Source organism: Myotis lucifugus, unplaced genomic scaffold, assembly GCF_000147115.1.
Source record: "Myotis lucifugus unplaced genomic scaffold, Myoluc2.0 scaffold_251, whole genome shotgun sequence".
NCBI classification, from domain to species: domain Eukaryota; kingdom Metazoa; phylum Chordata; class Mammalia; order Chiroptera; family Vespertilionidae; genus Myotis; species Myotis lucifugus.
In genome coordinates, this window is record NW_005871299.1 from 476,119 (window position 1) to 498,677 (window position 22,559).

Genomic DNA, 22,559 nt, shown 5'->3' on the forward strand with positions numbered 1-22,559 from the left:
TTCCCGAGTTACTGATAATGCTGTTTATTGATATGAAATATAATACTGGTTTTGGTGGATACTGGGGGAATTTAGATATGGTGAAACTGACATTTATTTAAAGGGAGACAGATACACAGTGGGTAGAGATACAGATTTGGTGCTGTAGAAAGAAATAAGCAGGAAATAAAATTTGAGTATTAGTATTATATGAAATATCTGAAGACATGAGTAGAGGGTAAAAATAACAGCCAATATTTGTTATATACTTATGTGCCAAACATAAAGAACATGGCCGGGGTCATAGAGCTACCATGAAAAATTCAAAGCAGGTACTTTAACTCTAGGGGGAAAAATATAGAAATCAATTATCACTGCCAATTCTAAACTGGATCACACCCATTAAAGCAAACATTACTAGTGCTTTGTTACATTCAGGTTGGAGGTACTCAGTCTTTGTGATGACTCCACTAGGTTACAGATGTTCCATTTTGGAGATACTGTAAAGGTCTTTACCTCATCAGTTTCAATCAGTGTTCAATGTGGTAGTTTAATTCAGACAGCATTATTACAAATTCCTCTCATTTTCCAAGGTTTCCCATAGCCAGTTATTTTTGGTCCCCTAAGATGTGATCAAATCTTGAACCTTCACAAATTAGCTCACATTATTAATCTGTAAGGTTTCATTCAGGCAAAACTGATTCTTCCCATTTTACGTTTTTTTTTTCCTACCATGAAAAATTCTATGGAATGTTCTCCCACTGGATTGAAATAATAGGAAAGGGGTTGTCTTATACATTTTTAGCTTTAAATCCAGGTCTTTTACTTGAGTAATGCTATATAACTTTCTTCATAATCTTCTTCTTAGATGTATTTTAATAATTCATTAAAGTTTTTATGAATTTACCTGGTTATTATATTTTTCTTATGCTAGTACCTTTTATTTTGATAGACATTTAGGAACTATTACTTATTACATGTTTATCTTCTGTTTCTGTGTATAATGCTACAACACCCCATATCCTGGGTAAGCACCCATGTGCTACAGTGTGGCTGGGAAAAAAATCGTAACGTGTTTACTGGTCACTCTCAGTGACTACAAACTTAGCTCTACTACTACATGGATCCATTCCTCCTGTTACTCTAGTTAACTGTCAAGACCCCTATTTAAGGTTGACGCCACTGCCACCACATTGCCAGATCCCATTCCATTAAGTATTCGATGAACCTCTCTAACGCTTCTTCCTTCTCTCCATCATTTACTTTCTGTTCTATTGGAGTATGGAGGCATGTCAAAGACACAGGAGCCAACCTGAAAAAATTCCCAATGGCTAAAGATGGAACAATTTGAACCATAAACTAAACACTGCACTGGACTATGACCTAAAGTCTAAAATAAATAAATATGCATGAGTCCATGCTGATCTAAAGAAGTAGACAAAACTTTCTTACAGAAGAATCCAAATTATGAAGAGACAGCCTTCCCCCACAGGAGACGGCATTTAATACTGCCACTCCTATCCCTACGCTGAAGGTGGGCTGTACTTAATGATTTGCTACCAAAAAATGGGAGTAGGTTAAGAGGAAAGAAACTAACTACAATAGTGTATTAGAGCAATTCCTACCTTAACCAAGTGATGAAGGTTAACATCTCCAGTGATGTCATATGGATACCATGTAACCCTGGTATGATGTGGTAAGGCATTTTTCCTCTATGGTATTCATATTCCAAAAACCCATACCCCCAGTCTAATAACAAGGAAAAATATAGACAAACTTAAAATAAGAGGACATTTACAGGATACCCGGCCACTATTCCTTACAATTGTCAGTCATCAAAAGCAAAGAAAAAATGTCAGACCAGAGAGGAAAATGTGGTACCTGGATTGGATCTAAGAACAAAGTAATGGAAAAATGTTAAAATTCAAATCAAATCTGAACTGTAATATACCAATGCTGCTTTCTTTGTTTTGACAAAAACATGTGGTAATATCTTAACGATGGTAGAAACTGGATGGGGAGTTTATGGAAACTCTCTCTATAATCTTCACAACTTTTCTGTAAATTTACGGTATTCCACAAACTGAACATGTCTACCTATCTTCCCATACATGACTGAGATGATCACCTTCTTATAAAAATCACTGGATTAAAAAACATCTGACCATTTTGGCTTAACGTTATCTTCTCAAAAAGCTTATTTGATTATCATAGGTAATACTGAATTTTGCCATCAGATTTGGGGGTTAATCCCCATTCAGCCTCACCTGTGGCTCCCTTGGGCAAGTTTTTCATTTCCTTAAGCTGTGTAATCCTCCTTTATGTTAAATGGGATATATTATGTAAGGGTGACAGAGAAAATTAAATAATACCTGTAAGCCACTTATTACATACCTTAAATGACTTTTAATTACCTATCTTCTTACCAACATCTATAAGACAGGCTATGAATGCCACATAGCAAGAAGAGATGAGACAGGAAACTTTTTTGAGACAAGAATTGTTTTATCTTGATAAATGTGCCTAGAGATGATCTTACATTTAGGGCTTACTCTAAACTTGGTGAAAGGACTGCAAATAGAAACTTAAGATAACTTAGCAGTTAAAAAGAACAGTTATTGAGTGCAATAAAGTGAGTTTTAAGAGCAATTCAGAGCCTGAACAGCATGGCTCAGTTGTTGGGCATTGATCTAGGAGCCAGGAGGTCATGGGTTCTGTTCCCAGTCAGGCCATATGCCTGGGTTGTGGGCTCGATCACCAGTGTGGGGCATGCAGGAGGCAGATGATCAGTGATTCTCTCTGATTTTTGAGTACCCAAGGTGATAGTGATGCTTTATAATGTTTTAAACCAAGCACTCCTCTATGAAAATAAGATGACGTTATATACAGGGTAAGTTGCTGGAGGCTAAGACCAGCAGGTCATAAATGCAAGAAGTCCTCAGAAGGCTGATGGACTTTGATACTCAGTAGGGCTGAAAAAAAATCAGCATTATATTACCCTGCTGCTGGCCAAATGGCTGAAGGAGATCTCCTAACCTGATAATTCTTTACTGTTTATCAAACCTTACCAATGAAATGTCTGTTTGCTTTGCTAAAGGGCAAATGTATATTCTAGTAAAAAAGCCGTGTGTCAGGAGATTCAGAGAGCCACTCCACTAGAGGGGGAGTTCTCTGCCTGGTTTTCCCGCATGCCTTCTAAATTTATATTTCTTTTCTAGTATATCCATTTATGTTGCAGCCCCTTCTCCAGATCCTTGAACCCTTGCTGCAAAAGGTTGCGGCAGTAAGTGAATATAAAGAGTTTAAAATGAGAAGTAACAAACAAGGCTGCAAATAGCTTTAAAAATGAACATTAAATCAGCATTTAAAATTTCTAATTTATTTCTAACAAACACCACTTGATGCTTGCTTGACTCACAAGCTTTATTTACATTTGTCTACAGCATCATTTCCTTATGTACTACTACAGTTTAGTAAAACCAAATGAAATCATAATCATCTGAATTGTCTGTAAACAACTATTAGCTAAATTTATAATCTTGCATTTATTTAGTACAGCCAAAGTTTAAATACAGAAAGCACAAGAATAAACCAATAGTAACATGTAAAATCTAAAAGATCATCTGGGCATTTTAGGAGGTGGACTTTCAAGAAGTCTGAGGCACAATTACAAGAGAGAAAAGTTCTTGTGCAAACTACAGTAAATGTAGGAAAGAAAATTAAGACAAAAAAAACAAGGGGCAAGTTCATTGTAAAAATATTATCAAAATATTTCTACATAAGATATTTTGATTTCATCTTTAGATCAAGTGAAGAGAAAAACCACTCATTTTAAAATAAAGAAACAAATATAATTTTGTTTGGTCTGTCTACAAAATGCCTTAAAGCATTTTAGTTTTTAACTGCAGAAGACATTACTGTTCAAAAAACCCCCCCAAAAAACAGAACAAGAATAATGGGTATTGATCCCCATGACAAAAAGTCCTCAAGCACAACTGCTGATCTTCCTTAACATACTTACCTTGCATTGTCACTGAAGATACTGTTAAGAGAAACCTTTTGTTTTTAAACCAAAAGACATAATAAAGCTTGTGACCAGATTTTAATTTTGAGAAATAAAACAAACTCTGAAAGTATTTTAAGCCATAAGTAATTTCAAGTGAACAGGAACAATTATTTCTGCTTGTGTTGTGCAGAAATAAATTTTCATTTATTACTCAAAAAAATTTTATTGTTTCAAGTTAAACATCTCACAGCAAAGGTTTGCTTAAATTAACAATGTCTCTGTTGGTCTTTCACCCAAAGAGAACTATACTTCAGAAGCTTTCTTCATTAACTATAATTTAGCTTTGTCTACCCTATCATGTGTGATAATGGATTTTTAAAAGACATCACACAAAGCTTCTTAAAATATTAAGATAAACATTTTGAAATAAGATGTTTTCCTCATCAGACAACCATATCAGCAGATTAGAAATGAACTGTTAGATATTCTTGCTCAAAATGATGTGTCAGAGTGAGAAATATGGAACACCTTTCTCCTTCTACAATTCACAAGATTTTTCTGCATTAAATGTGGTGCAAAAAGCAAAACTGAATAAAAGACAGAATGATTCTAAGGCACCCTTAGCATAGGGAATTTAAGAATAAAGTTTCTAGTTGGCTGTTTTACAACTAGTTTAACTTTTTCTGAGAAGAATCACTTTGTCATAGGTTAACATACAGAGGCTAACTCCTTTTCTCAGATTAACATAAACAGACTGTTTCCAACTACTTCACCACAGTCTTGCCTCCATGCCCAAAGTTCAGGCAAGCCTAAGATAACCTTAAGTCACTAAACAATTCCTATTTGGAAATGAGGAAAACAAGAGTTCAAATTAGGAAACAAAGTAAACAAAAACAAAAAACCAAAAGAAGCGAAAGTACTTCGTTATAGATGAGATGGTTTTTAAAAAAATGACTGTAAATAAAGAATGATAAATAGAGCGTCTATTTTGGGACATTATGGCTTAAAATACTATTTACTTTTAATTTCACAAATAAACACAGCTGTATTGTTCTGAAAAGCAATGAAAGGCATGCACCTCTACTAGAAGACTTAGCACTTTTGACCAAGTAAGACACCAACTTCTTAAAAAATATGCTTCATGCACTGTACTGGATTTTTTTTTAAGATGTAAATTTTAATACATTATTTCTTTTTTGAACTTGAACGGGAACCAGAATGGGATGATCCAGAAGATGACCTGTGGTGCCTGTAAGACATAATAGAGAAAGCAGGTAGTCTTAATAAGCTGGAGTTGGATATCACCATTCATTCATAAGACTTTGAGAATATACAAAAATCAGACCTACTTATACTAGAAAAAAATAACAATTAAAATCTAAGATATAAACTTATACACATAAAATTAGTGTTTAGACCTTGGATGTGAGCCCAGTAATAGTATAATTTAAAATTCTCTATAATTAAAAAATCTCTCATTTCAAGATATAGCCACCTCTCAATTATTTAAGGAAGAAAAGCCTTGCAAAAATATGTAAAATTACAGATAATATACAACAAAGCCATATAAACTTGTTAATGGAAGAGTAACTAAAACAATCTCTGTGATACATTGTAGATAGTGTGGTAAGTCTATATGTAAAACAGATACAGCAAGGCTTCTGACTGTATATTAAGAATATATATTCATAAATAATTACAATTTGGAAATCTAGGTCTCACAAGATGATTGTACAATTAGTTAAATGGTTATATTCATGCAGCTAATATGAATAAGTCAATATATCAACCTGGGTAAAGTAGTGGTGTTCCGAGGGGTTGGCCCTGGGCTCAGGGTTGTTTAGTGTTTTCACCAATCACCTGGCTTATGGAATAGAGAACATGTTCATTAAGTTTAGATGACAACAAACTAGGGGGATTATATGTGGCTAAAATAAAAATTTGCAGAAGTAGTAAGAAATCAACAGAATGAATTTCACTCAAGTATGGAGTTATTTTCTTACAAAAAAACAAAATCAAACCAAATGCAGAGAAAGAAGACTAGTTGTGTGTAACCTTAATATCTAAACTTCAAAATGTGAAGCAAAACTAATCATTCTGTGCAAATAGGAATCATGAGGCATCCTACCACTAAATCCAGCAATAATCAGATTTTACCTAATCATTACTTTCACAAGCTGAAAGGATAAGAAAAATTTTGCCAAGGATACAAAGGAAGCCATTAAACTGACTGTATAATTAGAAGTTGACAATCAAGAGCAAAGTTAATTAATTAATTAGTCTGTTGTAGGAAAGGCTGACAGATGACATGCTCTCCAAACTAAAAAATGTCCACATAGATAACATAATCAAGTAAAGGTCCTTCTCAAAAAGAAGAAAAAAACAACGGGGTTTGTACTGCAAGATGAAAAATGTATTAGCTACAAGAACAATTTCCTTATAAAGAGTATGAAACAATAATTTGCTGTGAAAATGCATTTACACATATTTAAATGAGGACAGATTTCCAATGATCTAGAATTATTTTTACTAGATGCCCTAGAATATTAATTTCTAATATTTAATGTAAAATTTATAATATCAACTAAATACATATAGAAATCAACTTCTAAATTACTTCAACACACAGCTTTTGAATTAAATCTTAAAAGATAGAAATAACCGAGAGCTGGCTATAATTATATATGAAAATAATTATTTAAGTAATAAAATGAACAGATAGAAGAGTGGCTTGATCTACAACTTTTCTAAACAATCCGATCAAAGCACAAAGGATAAAGTAATTAATGTTTTTTGAAGTTTAAAGTTGAAAAGTATAATTTAAAGTTGGACTAAAGGAGATTATAAAAATCTGATCCTTGACTAGAAGTTTAAGCTATTAAACACACTTAAGAACACCCATTCTTATTTCTACAGAAACCCAAACCTTTCGGGTGACCGTGATCTTGTTCGTCTTTTTTTGCGATCACCAGATGAAGATCTAGAACGACTTCTCTTTCTGTTCCTCTCAGGAGAAGATGATGAACTTGAATAAGATCTTTTTCGTGGGGAAGAAGAGCCCCTGTGGGATCTGGAGCTGGATCTTCATTGATTGAGAAACAAATCAAACATTTCATTAAAAGAAGAAATGAGGCAGATTTAGTTAACAGCTCCAAAAACAAAAAGGATTTATAACTGAAAATTTTATGAGAATACTTACTGCTTACTCAACAGAAGACTTCTGGTTCAACCATAAACACAATTCTATTTAAATACATTTACTTTAATCTCATCTCTTTTTAAAATTGTAAGGTAAGTGTTTACTACTTATGATTAACAACCAGCCCAATATATTAAAGTAGAATTTTTAAATTATTTTTTTTAAAACGTAAGGCTTTCATTTTAAAGTATACATAAATAGCAAAACCAACAGGTAAACTGTGCATTTACACATTTTTGTCTAGAAAATACATCCTTCCACTTGGAGAAAAATATGTATCATATATACACAACCTCCTGAGAAAAGTAAACATAACAATTCCTTGTGTAATTATAAAACTTATTAGTTAAGTTGCTATAGGAAAAGCAGGGATAGGGGACAGAAATGAGAAAAACAGCAACTATTAAACTGCTAAATATTCAAAGAAAAATAAAATGAGTAACTTTAAAACTTTATTTATATCAGCAATATTTATTTTTATGAAAGCCCACTATTCATGAAGTATGAAGTGTTGACATTCACATGTTTTAGGTAGTGGTAACCATGCAAATGTTTAAATGCAATTTTTTCTTCATTTACATTTTGGTTGAAGTAATTTAGCTCAAACTTCCCAAAAAATTCACCTTTGGGCTTAAAATAAACTTAGAAAGCCCAAAAGGAGAATTCTTTGGAAAGTTATAAGCAATGAAAAAATGTTTGGGAAGAATATAAAGGCTGTTCTGTAAACCTTATTACAGTGCTTCCCAAAGGGAACTAGGACTTATCTTCACCTAAGAAGCACTCAAAAGATAAATACACATCATCACCACAGTAACAACAATAAACTCATTTGCTCTCTATTTTGTATTGGCTTAATACAAATGTGCATATCATTCTTTTCTTCTTAATGTTGTTAAACTGTTGTTGCCCTCTAATGCTATAGACTTGGCGCTAATAAGCTATTAAGCCATTGTTTTTACCAAAGGAGCTACCACTAAACTTCAGTGTAAAGTTCCACACAAGTGGAATTTTTTTGTCTTCCTTATCATGTTAGATGCCTTTACTAGATCAATAAATTAACTTAAAAAGAGAGGCAGTATATTTAGACAATGTTTAGAAAAACTGGTGTCTCATGTGCTTTTTTAGAAATTGTGTAACTAAATGCAACCTAGAGTTAACAATATTACTTAAGACCACACTCTAGACTAACCAACCAACTTCTTGATTTAGTTTGTGGAATTTAAGAGGAGTGTCTGCTCTCACACACTGTTTATAATAGTCTATGTAATATTACAGAGAAATGAATATATGTTTAAGACCCCCCCCAGAAACTTTATCTGATATAACAAAATCATTTCTATAAATATTGAAACAATTGCCTTGTAAAACAAAATCTGTTTTGAGAAGAACTTATTTTTCTTCCTTTTAAAAATGAGAAAAAAGCCCTGGCAAGTGTTTCTTTAGAGCGTCAGTCTGCGTACTGGAAGGGTCACAGGTTTGAGTCTGGTCAAGGGCACATACCTGGGCTGCAGGTTCCTGCCCCCATCAGGGTGAATGTGGGAAGCAATGTGTGTGTGTGTCTCTCTCTCCTTCCCCCTTCTCCCTCCCTTCCAATCTCTAAAAATCAAAGGTGAAAATATCCTCCAGTGAGGATTAACAAAAAACAAAAACAAAAGAATAAACATTTCCTTTTTATTTGCATATTTCTAATTTTATTTGAACTACTACTGCAAACATAACTAATGTATGAGATATTTGGTAATAAGACTTGGCTCTGTCTTCCTACTTCATCACATTTTAGCACAAATAACAAACTTTGCACAATGCAAAATAACCTTAATTCAATCATGGGAATGTCTTGGCACACTGCAGGCAATGGAAACATCTCATGGTGAGAAAATTAAGCCAAGGCAAGTGCATTAGTTTTCTAATGCTAAAATAAAATTGACAATAGAAGCAAAATAAGGGGGGAAAAAGCAGCAACACCTTCTGCGGCCTTTAAATACTTTTTTCTCTCTGTTTTACAGAGAGATGCTACCTCATTCACCTTGATTTCGACCCACGAGATCTCGAATGTTCTCTGGAACTGGAACGAGATCTTGACTGCGAACTGGAAGAACTTCTTGAACGGGACCTGGAACAACATGGAAGGATTTTTTTTTCCAGGACCACTTAATTGAACTTTGTGATATGAACACTGAAAGAAAGATACGCATTAGAATTCATTTTCATATAAAAGGACAACTATTTTGATATATGTTTTTATAACATAATATTTTAAAGTAACTTTTTGTTTTGATATTTATGCAAAAACTCAAAGATATAGGTAATTTTTAAAAATAATCAACTATCACTTTTCAAGTTTGACAAAATTACTCTAAATATTACTCAAGATTGTACAAATTAAAACATCCAGTATCATCACTTTATTAACACTGAATACTTTACATTTACAATATTTAAAAGTAACTTAACAGGACTTAACATATCCAAAAATTTGAATGTTGCAGTTTATATTTAATTAGCGTCTCTGAAATATCTATTAATTTTCCTTATAGAATCCCTTCCATTTCCTCATTCACTATTTAGTATGAAGCTTTAAATGTTGACATGTGTATGTTTGTTTAACCCTATTTTTCTTCCTGCTCAAATGTTAGAGAATTAAAGGAAAAATACATTAACAACCCTGTCATTGTTTTAGGTAATTATATAATTAAAAAATGACACAGGGGAGATATGGTCCATTTAAATTTCAGAAGTCACAACAGAAGTAAAATTCAGTAGTAATCTTACACCTTTAATTTGTTCCTTAAAATAGCCTGCAGCAAAAGAATGTAACATTTTCATCTTAAAATTATCTTTAGAATCAATCACTTTTAAGCTTTAACTAATTGTTAAGTACTCAATTAGCTAATAATTTTTCCTAAATACATTAAAAGTTCATTGCATGTTGATTAACTTAAACTATGAATAAGAATTCTTCAAGGAAACAGTTTATACAAAGCACTCATTTTTCTCACATAAAATTTTATTTTTATTGTTGACTACTCAATCAGGAAATATTTACTAAAATTTTACATTACTAACAAAATAATATTCAAGTACACCACCAATTGACTCCTCTAATTTATTCCTGAAAATCTCAAAATTATAAGCATTAAGCCAATAAAACTTATATGATTGAATTTTCTCCTTTATTCAGAATACCTATAACAAAGTAAATTAAGCACTATGTAATAAGCAAAAACTTAAGGCCTAGAAAATTTCTATATTAGCCTTTACCAGTGAAAACAAATATTCACTTTACTTAAAAATTTCTAAATGTAAACTATATAGGTAGATAATACACTTTATGTAATGATTTAATTAGATCTTTAAAGTCTATTTTAATAAAAGGTCTGGAGATAAATGGACTGAGGAAGTTTCATATTAAAATTTGCATTTCTGAAAATACTAGACAGTAACTTCAAGGCACTAAGAAAAAATTATCTTTTAAAAGATGACTTGAATGAAATCTCTAAAATAAAAGGAAAGCTTATTCAGTCAATCAAAACAAAATTTATAAATAAAGAAGTTAGATACTGACATTTTGACTGGTGTTACCCTTGACCTGTACCCGTTTACCTGGACCTAGACCTTGAACTTGAGGGGGAGGATGAGCGTGATGAAGATCGTGAATGTGAAGATCGAGACTTTGAGCGACTTCGTCTATTAGATTTCTTTTTATTACTATCTTCTTCTTCACTGGCATCAAGATTATATTTTGAGAGATCAGCATCATCTTCATCCTCATCCTAACAAAAATTCAGAGTCAATTATACTCGACATTTAGATATTAATGCTATCTAATAGGAATGATGAACAGTTCTAGGTACTGTGCATCTCCATATGGATATAAATAACATCATTAATATCTCAACAAATTCACTCTCAAGCTAAGCAGACTTAACAACTATCTCAAATATTTCAAAGAAGTAAACCTAGTAGTACTTATTTCCTCTTTTTCTGTCATAAAGTAGTACCAAAGAGCTGTCAACAATTTTCAATTTTACTCCCATTAAAGTCATTGAATCCATATCCCTTACTACTTCATTCTTTCTCTACTGATATTACAGTAACTTTTTATGTGATCTAACTCAGAAAATCCATTCTGCCTCCCCAATTATCTCAATGTTCAAGTTGACCCTTGAACAATGCAGAGGTTAGCAGGTGTGGGCAAACTTTTTGACTCAAGGGCCACAATGGGTTCTTAAACTGGACCGGAGGGCCGGAACAAAAGCATGGATGGAGTGTTTGTGTGAACTAATATAAATTCAAAGTAAACATCATTACATAAAAGGGTACGGTCTTTTTTTTTTTTTTAGTTTTATTCATTTCAAACGGGCAGGATCCGGCCCGCGGGCCGTAGTTTGCCCACGGCTGTGTTAGAGGCACCAACCTCCCGTGCATAATTTTTGACTCCCCTAAAACCTAAGTATTAACAGCCTATTGATCAACAGCCTTGCAGAAAACACAAACTGTTGATTAACACATTTTATGATATATGTATTATATACTGTATTCTTACAATAAAGCTAGAGAAAAAAATGTTAAGAACATCACAAGAAAAAGACAATACATTATAATATGCATTGAAAAATAAATCTGTGTATAAGTAGACTTGCACCATTCAAACCCGTGTTGTTCAATGGTCGCCTGTGCATACTGACACTCATCACTCTGAAATACAGGTCAGATACCTTATTTGTTTCTTAAAAACTTTGATTTGCTTAGTTGCATTCAAGGGCCTCTTATGATCTTAATCTAGACCTATACATTCAACCATAAAACTTCACACTCAGGCCCACAGAACAAACACCAGACCTCATGTAGTCGCTGCCCTCCCACATTCTTCCCTTTGCTCTAGTCACACTAGCCTATGTTGATTTTTTTAAAAATGTTGCTGGCTTGTTTCCTATTCAGGGAACCTTTATTTACTTAAGTTCCATTAAAAGAAGGGTGTTTCTGTCTCAGTCATTATTGTATTTCCAGAGCCAGAATAGTGCTTGGCAGAGTGAAAGCTCAAAACCTTGGTGAGAACAAACGAGTACACAGCCAGAACATATCTTCACCATGGGCCAAAGGTCATCAAAAACATTCGTATATTATGTCATAGCTGAAATAATACAAAGGGGAAAAAAGGAAATCATTTACCTCATCCAATTTATATTTAGAAAGATCTTCATCCTCATCCTCTTCTTCTCCCTCAGATTCTTTATCTTCAACTTCCTTTAAAATAGATGCTGGACCAACTGCCTTCCCTCTGTATTTTTTCTTTTTACGTCCAAACTAGAGAAAAAGTTTCATAAAATTTCTGTCAGCTAAAAATGTACTAATACTTTTTTTCAAAAAAAATTTGCATATATTTAAATTAATATGCATTTTAACTCCATTATGCCAATTATATAAAGTCAATTATGATTTCCTAAAATGTTTTTGTAAGACTCAAAGTGTACTTACAAAAGTAAGATACATTTATATTTTTCCTTTGCACTTAAGATACTTTCTAACATGTTTTTCTAATTTGTATTCAACCTGCACACTAATGCATAGCTTATTACCTCATCATATTCGCCATCAGATTCTTCTCTTTCTATATATTCAACATTTTCTCTTTCATTAAAACCGCCACCATATCCTAAAATATGAAGGGCATAAATTGTTATCCTCTGACAATTCATTAAAATAGCAAAACAAAAAAAACTCCTCAAAATCATCTCCAAGCAACAAAAAAAAGAAAAATCTTGCCATGAGATTTGCCTGTGCATATAATAATTACTAGTATTTTAAAAAGCATTATTTAAAAAATAAAAAAAAAAAACCACTACAGAGAAAAGTCTCAATGTGAGATACTTAAAGGTTAAAAGGTTAGAAAGTCCTGTCAGTATACTTCCAGCTCTTCTCAATTTCAAAGTGTCCTTAATCCAGTGGTTCTCAACCTGTGGGTCGTGACCCCTTTAGGGGTTGCCTAAGACCATCGGAAAACACATACATAATTACATATTGTTTTTGTGATTAATCACTATGCTTTAATTATGTTCAATTTGTAACAATGAAAATACATCCTGCATATCAGATATTTACATTATGATTTATAACAGTAGCAAAATTACAGTTATGAAGTAGCAATGAAAATAATTTTATGGTTGGGGGTCACCACAACATGAGGAACTGTATTAAAGGGCCACGGCATTAGGAAGGTTGAGAACCACTGCATCAAAGAGGCAGAGCATGTATGGGAACATATGGGTGAAAAACATCTCCTCAAACCTCTGGTATAACTAAGTTTAAAAAGTAAAAAGGACTTTTCTCTGTAGTTTATCATAATTCTTTAGGTGAATTGGCTTAAACAAGAACCAAGAATCAAAGTTCACTGTTTACCAACTGCAGATAGTCTGCAGTCTTGATATATTGAAATTTTGCTGGGCTAAAATTACAAATTACACCAGGCAAAATGATAATGGAGATCCAAACTGCTTTTAACCCTTTTCGGTCCAACGTGGAGGCTGACTCAACAGACCAGGCGCTAGGAGCAGGTCCAACGTCAAGGCTGAGGTCGACACCACAAACCGGTTCAACATTCAATCCCGTCAATTAATTATTTTTTATTCCAAAAATAAAATTGGACTGCAAAGGGTTAATGAAATTGTTTTTAATACAGAGGTAAAAGTCACTGAAGGGTCTCTGAAGCAGCCAATTAACTTTTAAACTGAAAATATTCTATTAAAAAGTAATCAAGATCAGCAAACCATTATTCTTTGATGTCACAATTAACACCTACAAGTAGACTGTCACCCCCCCGCCCCCCCCCACCACTAAGTCTTTCACATACATTTCACAGAGATTGGAATGAGAAAGTGAGTTAGTTTTACAGAAAGTGAGATGAGAGAGTTTGAGTAAATCTCCCACTGAAAAATAATTGAGGTATCAAGTCAAGAGTTAACAATCTACCCTAACATTCCAGAGCAATACCAGCACATGAGGCCAGTGATTTCCAGATTTAAGGACCTCACGAACCAGAAAAACATTAAACTTGCAAACAAATACTTTTAATTTGGGATTTGTGAGTTTAAATTTATCAAACATGGGCATTAAAAGAATGATCATTATCCTATTATCATTTCATTAACAGCCACGAATAGTGAAACGGCTTTGTTTTAATAGAGTAGCATAATAAATATCATCTTCTTTAATATAACATTCTTTTCTCATTATACTTTGTACCAGTAAAAACTGCAATGTATCAATGTTTATCTTTGAAATATTTGCATATCATCCTTTTCCTCCTCTTCCTACCTTGTTTCAGAGACAATATGCACTCCAATGGAAAAATTTAAGAATTTCCTTTTCTTTTTGTCCATATAACATGAATAACAAGTGTATTAAATACCATTAACTTTTCCTTAACATTTTGGCTGTAGTTTTTCAGAATATCATAAAAAGACAGAACTAAGCACAAGTGGGTTATGTTCACCTCAAGAGAACCACTCATACTCAATGTTTTTTTCTGGATTACAAAAACAATGAAAAGTTATAATTCAACAATACTTTGTCTCTAAATTTAGTTAACATTGTATCAGTACATCCCAAGATTAAAGTATGAGTAGTTTGATAAATAACAAATTCTAAGAGATGACTCACAGTAAAAATCTAAACTTCAAAATACTTAGAAGTAGGTAAAAAAAATTCATGGTATTTCCATCATTTAGTAATTTATAGTTGAAAAATGATATGGCAAAAATGGAGAGCTAAAGAATACATTATAGCCAAAATTTAGAAAGTGAACTATAATTCACATAATTTTGCATATATATATGTAAGTAGAAATTACTTTAATATGAATATCATAGCAAATACAAAGCTATTTTCATGTTATCTCATACAGGCCACAGAAAAACAACCTAAATAATCTGCTGACAAGGTACTAGAGGCCCAGTGCATGAAATTCGTGCACTGGTAGAGCCCCTAGCGCAGTGATGACGAACCTATGACACGTGTGCCATAGGTGACACGCGAATTCATTTTTTTCGTTGATTTTTCTTTGTTAAATGGCATTTAAATATATAAAATAAATATCAAAAATATGTCTTTGTTTTACCATGGTTGCAAATATCAAAGGTTCGCCATCACTGCCCTAGCGGCTGCCAGCTGGGTACTCCCTCCCTTCCTCCCAGTAGCCTGCTGCCACCGCAGCTGCCAGCCAGGGCCTCCATCCCTTCCCCCCCGCCGGCCCCACCTCTGGCCGAACTCCCGGACAAACTCCTGGTCAAGGGGACAATTTGCACTATGCTTTTATTATATAGAATGTTGTGTGAACCAATACAACAAATCCACCTTTATGAAGGGATGGATACATGGAACACACAGCTCTCTATCATGAAAAAACTTGAACACATCATTTTCATTGAAAAAAGGTGAGTTGGCATGGCCTATATGTGTTTCCTTCTTTCCATTGGTTTGAAGTTTGTCAGGTTATATTGTAAAAATTGGTCTTCTTGTTTTTGTTCTTGCCACCCTCCCTCAAATTATTTTTCTACAAATCAGCAATATTTTTAAAAAAATTGAGGTGTTGCTTCCTTGTGTAAAATCTTTCAGATATTTCCCATTATATTTAGAATAAAATAAACTCCATACACCATGATTTAAATGGCTTTTGACTTTTAAAAGTGTTTCTTTTTCTGAAGTGTTTTCTGGAGCTAAGAGATGACTCACAGTAAAAATCTAAACTTCAAAGGTATCAAGTCAAGAGTAACAATCTAGTTACATCCAACATGATACATTCTTTCAGGTCTCAGGTCCTTTACACAAGCTGTTTACCCTTGCTTGCAATCATCTTCAACTTGTTACTTAGGTAATTCTTTTTCTTCTTAGCTTAAACAATGCTTTATCAAACACACTGCTTTCTTTAAAAAGACTTAATCTTTGGCTCTAGATGTCTATTTTGCTTACCCAAGTATCCCCAACATCTTGCACAATGGCCAATGAGTTATTTAATCAATGAAAGAATATAGAAAACAACATAATTCTAGTGCCATTTAAAGAATTTGAGCTTTTTAAAGAAGGTTTTAAAATATAGTTGCTTTTTTGTTAATCCTCACCCAAGGATATTTTTTCCATTGATTTTTAGAGTGGAGGAAGGGAGGGAGGGGGAGAAAAAGAGAGAAACAACAACAACGTGAGAGAGACACTTTGACTGGTGGCGTCCCTGCCCCCCTCACGTGCCAGAACAGAGCTGGTGATAGAACCTGCAACCAAGGTATACACCCATGACTGGGAATCAAGCCCTCAACCCTTTAGTGCTCATGCCAATGCTTCATCCACTGAACCACATAGGCCAGGGCTAAAATAGTTAAGTGACACAAGCAACCAAGAACCTCTGTAGGTGTTAATATAAAAGTATTTTCAAATTTGTCTCATAATAAAATGTAAAGAGGTGAACGATATTGAACACACATTTAAGTCAAGCCTAAGTTAGGGCCGTGAAATGAACAGAGAAAAGGGGATGAATATAACATGTACTTCAAAGGAAGAACTAAGGCACTAACTTGAAAATTCTGTGATTCTATATTTTAAACAAATTAAATAATCCAACTTCTGAGAATTTATTCTAATGAAATCAAAAGAACAAAGATCAGTGTATTGTTTCTATTGCGGTTAGCCTTAACTAGAGGCCCTGTGCATGAAATTCATGCACTGGGGGGGGGGGGGGGGGGTAGGGTATGCTCCTCAGCCCAGCCTGCGCCCTCTCGCAATCTGGGAGCCCTCGGGAGATGTCCAACTGATGTTCTTAGCGCTGTTGTGGAGGTGGGAGAGGCTCCTGCCACCGCCGCTGTGCTCGCCAGCGTGAGCCTGGCTTCTGGCTGAGCGGCACTCTCCCTGTGGGAGCGCACTGACCACCAGGGGGTAACTCCTAAGTTGAGTGTCTGCCGCCTGGTGGTCAGTGTGCATCATAGCGACTGGTTGTTCCACTGTTCGGTCGATTTGCATATTAGCCTTTTATTATATAGGATAATAAACATTCAGATCAGTGGGGAAAAAGGGAGTAAATAGAGGATTTCTAAAAGTATTCTAATGTCACTGTTAGGCTACAGCTTCCTAATGCTGTACTTTGTAAATTGTAAAATTCAAAAACAAAAGATGATTTTTATGAGTATGAGGGAAAAAAATCAAGGGAAAAAAACCATAAAAGTAGAACAGAAAGAATCCTCAATCACTGTGCTCTTCAGATGATATAACTGTCAATTAAACTTTTAATTCTTCAAAAATCATTGTTAGAATGTGCCTTTATCTTACCTGTTCTTTCTTCTAACTTAGCATACTTTGGAGTATTACACATGTTACACTCTGATCTTCTTGCCCAATTCACATTACTGCAACTTTAGAAGTTAAAAATATCAAGTTAGTAGATAACTACAAGCAAAATAGTAAATTTTTAAACATTCTAGAATTTTAAAATAAAAACTAGGATGAAATCACTACCATAATATACTAAGAATATTGCAAACAAGGAAAATGTACCATTGTACTTTTTTTTCTGAAGAGAGAATGTGGGTTCTAACTAAGCAGAGAAGCAAAAGCAATATAGTATGGTGCCTTTCTCATTTTATGAAAAAGAAATGACAAATTATAGAGATTCTGATGCCTTAGGGGAAAAACATTTGAAATCAACGATTCTACTAATTTCTGCCTCTGAATTCACCTCAAAGAAGGGTCATTTTTTTCCTTTTTGAGGAGTCAGTTCAAGTTCTGAATTCCAAACCCAGTCTTAATCTGTTGCTGGAAAATTCTTCAGCACAAATTAATATCTATAGGATCAGAAATTTATAAGACCCCCTTCAGATGAAATCCTTTTATATATTTGATTCATGTGCACAACATAAAAAAATGGAAATTGGAAAAATCAATATAGAACTCAAAAATATTAAGAAATCTATCTAACTAGAAATAATTATTATGGCACACATGATTCTAAAATTACTTTGTAAACAGGTAAAATAACTTTTATGGTGTATTTCACATTAATAATTATTTTTGAGATTTTTCAGTAATAGAAGTAGGCTTTTTTGGGGATGTCAGCTCACCTTAAGCATGTTTATTGGTATATATACCCCATCCTTGTAACAACTAATATTACCATTAAAAAATAGAACTTAATAGTTCTTTACACTTATATATATGAGATACAGACTGAATAACAATCAACAGATCTTTAATTTAAAGGTGACCTTGGCTTGTTAATGTGACTAATAAGAGTTGGTAACATTAACAAGTAATAAGATACATTTTTATGGAAGAAGAGTGGATGATAATAAACACATACGTTTTACACTGCCAGTCATTAGCACTAAATAGACCTCGGCTCTTTTCTGCAAGTGTCTTTCCTATTTCAGTGCCCCCTGCTTTCATCATCTTAGCCTCAGTTGTTTTCTCTGAAAATAGAAAAATTATGCAATATGAATCTGGGGAAATAATGAATTCATCTGTATATACTGTCCTAATAGAAGCTTCCTTAATGCTTACCCCGACCACATCTATTACAGCTGGTTCTTCTGGCAAAGTTTACATTTCCACATCTGAAAATAAAGTGAAAAATATTTAGATAATTTTAAACCAATATAATTTTTAAAATCCTATATACACAACTTTCAAATGTGTCCTCCCTCACTATATACCTGGATCCAGAAATTCTAATGACATCTAAGTTCATTCTAAAGCCATGTAGTTAATATTAACTACAAAAAACAAATATAAAAAACCTCACAATTTAGTGGGAAAATGTACGATTTAAAGTCACAAGTGCAGGATAAGAAACTCAATATCTCACTTTCTACTTATGTGATCCTGGTAAGTCACTTAGGATCTCTATGACTCAGTGTCCTATTAGTGCATGTCATTACAGTTTTGCACCAAATAACATTTTGGTCAGCAATGAACAGCATATACAACAGTGGTTCCATAAGATTATAATGGAGTTGAAAAACTCCTATTGCCTAGTAACTTCTTACTGCAACGCCAAGTGGTGATGCTGGTATAAACAAACCTACTAGGCTGCCAGTAGTATAAAAGTTTAGCACATACAATTATGTATAGTACATAATACTTGATAATGACAATAAATGACTATGTTACTGGTTGATTTAATCCTGTGTTGTTTTGTGCAGTAACGTGCCATATATAAGCTTGTAGCCCAGGAGCAATGGGCTATGTATCATACAGCCTAGGTGTGTAGTAAGTAGGCTATACCACCTAGGTTTGTGTACATGAACTCTGTATTTGCACAATGACAAAATGGCCTAATGACATTTCTCTGAACATATCTCTGTGGTTAAGTTGCATATAACTGTAATTTTTAAAATTGATTTTTAGAGAGGGAGGATGAGAGGGGGAGGGGGAAAAGAGAGGAGGCAGAGGGAGAAGCACTGATTTGAGGGAGAAACATCTATCATTTGCCTCCCCTACATGCCCGACCCTGAGGATCAGGCCTAAAACCTAAGTATGGCAGAGTTCTGACCTGGAATCAAACTGTGCACGGGATGAAGCACCAACCCATTGAGCCACACTGTTAGGGCACTATAACTGTAGTTTTAATAAAATCCCCTTGCAAAGCTGAGGTAAGATATGACTCCACTTACAATTACTGACAAGGCACCTGGGAGTTCCAAAAAAACTTCAAAGTAACTCCCAGTATAGAAAATAAGATATACACACAAATGTATTAAGTATTATAAGAAATACAAAATCCTAAGGGTGGACCAGTGGGGAGAAAATAAATAAATCATAGAGGGCTTCATGGATCTTGATAACACACTCTTTTTACAAGTAGGAGGTGGGATTGTAAGGAAAGGAAGATAGATGGATTCTACTGACTAAAAACTATACATAGGTTCAATAATTATAAGGAAATGGAGTTTTTTGGATTATCAAAACCTCTGAAAGCTAACTTAAAAAATTATAATCATAACCAATAACCTCAACACATGGATTAACAGTATCACTTTATGCTTATAGTCTACAAACTTAAATAAAAACAAAAAAATATTGGATTCACTAACATGGTCTGAATAGTGCGTGTGCATATCAGTAACAGAATGTTAAATGGTCTAACATGTAAAACTTAAATTTAAAAAAACTTTACTTTTTTTTAGTTATTATACTGGAATAAAATAAAGATGTGAAGTATGGAATCACCACTAAACCAAAGCATTCCAAATAACTTTCTGGTCCCCTCCAACGCCCAAGAATATCTGTTCTGACCCAAACACATTCTGAAAAATGTTTCCTGGATTTATATGTAGCAATAATATTCTACCCACATGTCTGTAACGGAGAGACCTCCTTCAAATATCTGGGTGTGTGGCATTAATGAGGCTATCAAAAGCACGTTATTCTACAAGCGACCAACACCACAAGAGAGACGTCGAATACCCTTGGAATGTTTTCAAATAGTCTTACCTCTAGGAGCAATGATATTTCTAACACATCACTCTCGTTCTTGTTCGAGATTGTCAAACAGACCTGGAATCCTTCCGGTTACCTTAATTTTTATGCAATTGACTTTTTAAAAATACCTTTCCATCCTTATTCTATTTGTTCAACATTTTGCTTGGAGATTCACTGATGATTTTTTCAAGTAAATTTAGATCCTCTACTTACCCAGTATCATATTCCACTGTGCAAATATACCAATATGTATTTCAGTTACAGACGAACCTTTGGGTTGTTTGTGGGTCGTGGCCACCATAAATAGTATAGCTATGGATATTATGCAATGGAGAGCCACCAATTTGTTATGTAAAAACCATGATGGCTCATTAAACCTGCTCAAAGTATGGGCAGAGAACAAACGCTGAGGAAATAAGGCCTGAATCTCCCTGAGTGACATCGGGGGCCAATCGCTGTCAATGGGCATTTGCTCCGTGCCACTGCTCTCCTCGCACTCTCTATGCTATTTCATGTATTTATGGTTCCGGAAGCCACTCTATCCCAGTTTTTACTTTTAAGCAACGTTAACTAACAAGGTTACGTGGTTAACAAGCAATAGGGCTGACATTACACCCGGGTCTCTGTTTGCTTCCAAGTCTTTCGTCTTTACCACCGTCAGCTCTGCCGGCGGCACCGGGGGATCCCAGGTTTTTATTCGGACGTGAGTTGTGCGCTCAGTGCTCCTGACCATGACTTTCCACAGCCATCTCCACATATTTACTAACAGATCCACCCACGGGAGTGCCCTTCGATGGAAACCGCCGCCGGACGGAGCACAATGACTTGGGCAACAATGTCAAAGGCAGCGCCGTCACCGCACGTGCTTCCCCGCGGCGGGCCTTCCCCGCGGCGGAAACGCGGGCCTCCAGCCTCTCGGCTGGAACGAGGCGAAAGGTTTCCTTCTTGTGGGGGAAATTAAGGGAAAAAAGTCAGGATTTCCCACCCCAAAGAAGGGTAGTGTTGTTGTTGTGTAATTTTTTTTGGGGGGGGGGGGGGTTGGTGGGTTATATATACACTACGAAGAAGCGTTTACATTTTTTAAAAAAAAATCCAACAAGGTGAACTATGAGAAGCCAAAGAGCGAGACGCTTTCCTCGAACAAGACAAAGTTCTGCGGGGAAAAGTCACGTGAGGGAGATCCAATACCAAGCGGGCCTCACCGGGGAAGATGTCCTGACGGCTGAAACCTGGCCGGGCCGGGCCGGGCCGGGCCGGGCGGGGGCGGGGGGTGGGGGTAACGGGGAGGCCCATCTCGCTCTCCAAAATGAGGGGCTGACTGGAGACATAGGAGCGAGGAAACGCTGGAGGGATGATCACGAAAGCCCTCCTCGTGAGGAGACTGGGAGCCTCCTTCCCGCCCAGGAGCCCGGAGTCGCCGCCTCCTCCCGGCTGAAGGCAACGGGGATCGTAAAAGGGAACACGCCGAACCGATCTGAGAAAGACGTCACCGATCAACCGCGCTCCAAGGCGGGGCCCTGGCTGGACTCACTTTTTGTCAGGGCAAATCCAGTCACCGTCACTGACTCGGAAATTCTTGGTCGACATCTTGGACGCCGCCGCCACCAGCACAGCCACCCGCAGCTACGTCTTCACCGGAGGAAAGCGGGCTGGGGACTTTCGGGACTCCGGGGCTGTCCTCGTGCCGCCTGACTCCTCGCCGTCGCTGCGTCAGGGGCTGGTGATGTGGGCCCTCGGCCGGGATTGAGTTTAAACGTTATTGTCCAGAGTAAGATGCCTGTGCGATTTTTTTTTCCTGGCCAAAAGAGTTATAACGCAAATGTATTCTCCCGAGCTAAACTAACAGGCGCCGCAGGGGCACCCCAGGCGGGAGGTCTCTAGGCCCTCGAAGCCTTGGAGCGCCCCCTACAGGCGGGA

At 35.4% G+C, this 22,559-nt stretch overlaps 1 protein-coding gene across 6 annotated transcripts; it reads right to left on the bottom strand.

The window, feature by feature from the left end:
* On the bottom strand, positions 1-22,302 carry ZRANB2 (zinc finger RANBP2-type containing 2). Of its 6 annotated transcripts, XM_023762557.1 has the most exons (13): positions 22,174-22,302; positions 18,723-18,775; positions 18,523-18,631; positions 17,496-17,578; positions 12,764-12,840; positions 12,357-12,491; positions 10,788-10,957; positions 9,211-9,297; positions 6,912-7,067; positions 5,776-5,849; positions 5,064-5,234; positions 1,605-1,728; positions 1-142 (listed from the first exon to the last, which is right to left on the bottom strand). In XM_023762557.1, the coding sequence occupies exons 1-10, from the start codon at positions 22,227-22,229 to the stop codon at positions 5,816-5,818; spliced, it is 960 nt and encodes a 319-aa protein (XP_023618325.1). In that variant the 5' UTR covers positions 22,230-22,302; the 3' UTR covers positions 1-142; positions 1,605-1,728; positions 5,064-5,234; positions 5,776-5,815. The 6 variants fall into 6 exon arrangements, with proteins under 6 accessions (XP_023618325.1, XP_023618326.1, XP_023618324.1 ...); XM_023762558.1 differs by having other exon boundaries at positions 9-142; positions 1,605-5,234; positions 5,776-5,845; XM_023762556.1 differs by having other exon boundaries at positions 9-1,728.
* Positions 22,303-22,559: the final 257 nt, after the last annotated feature.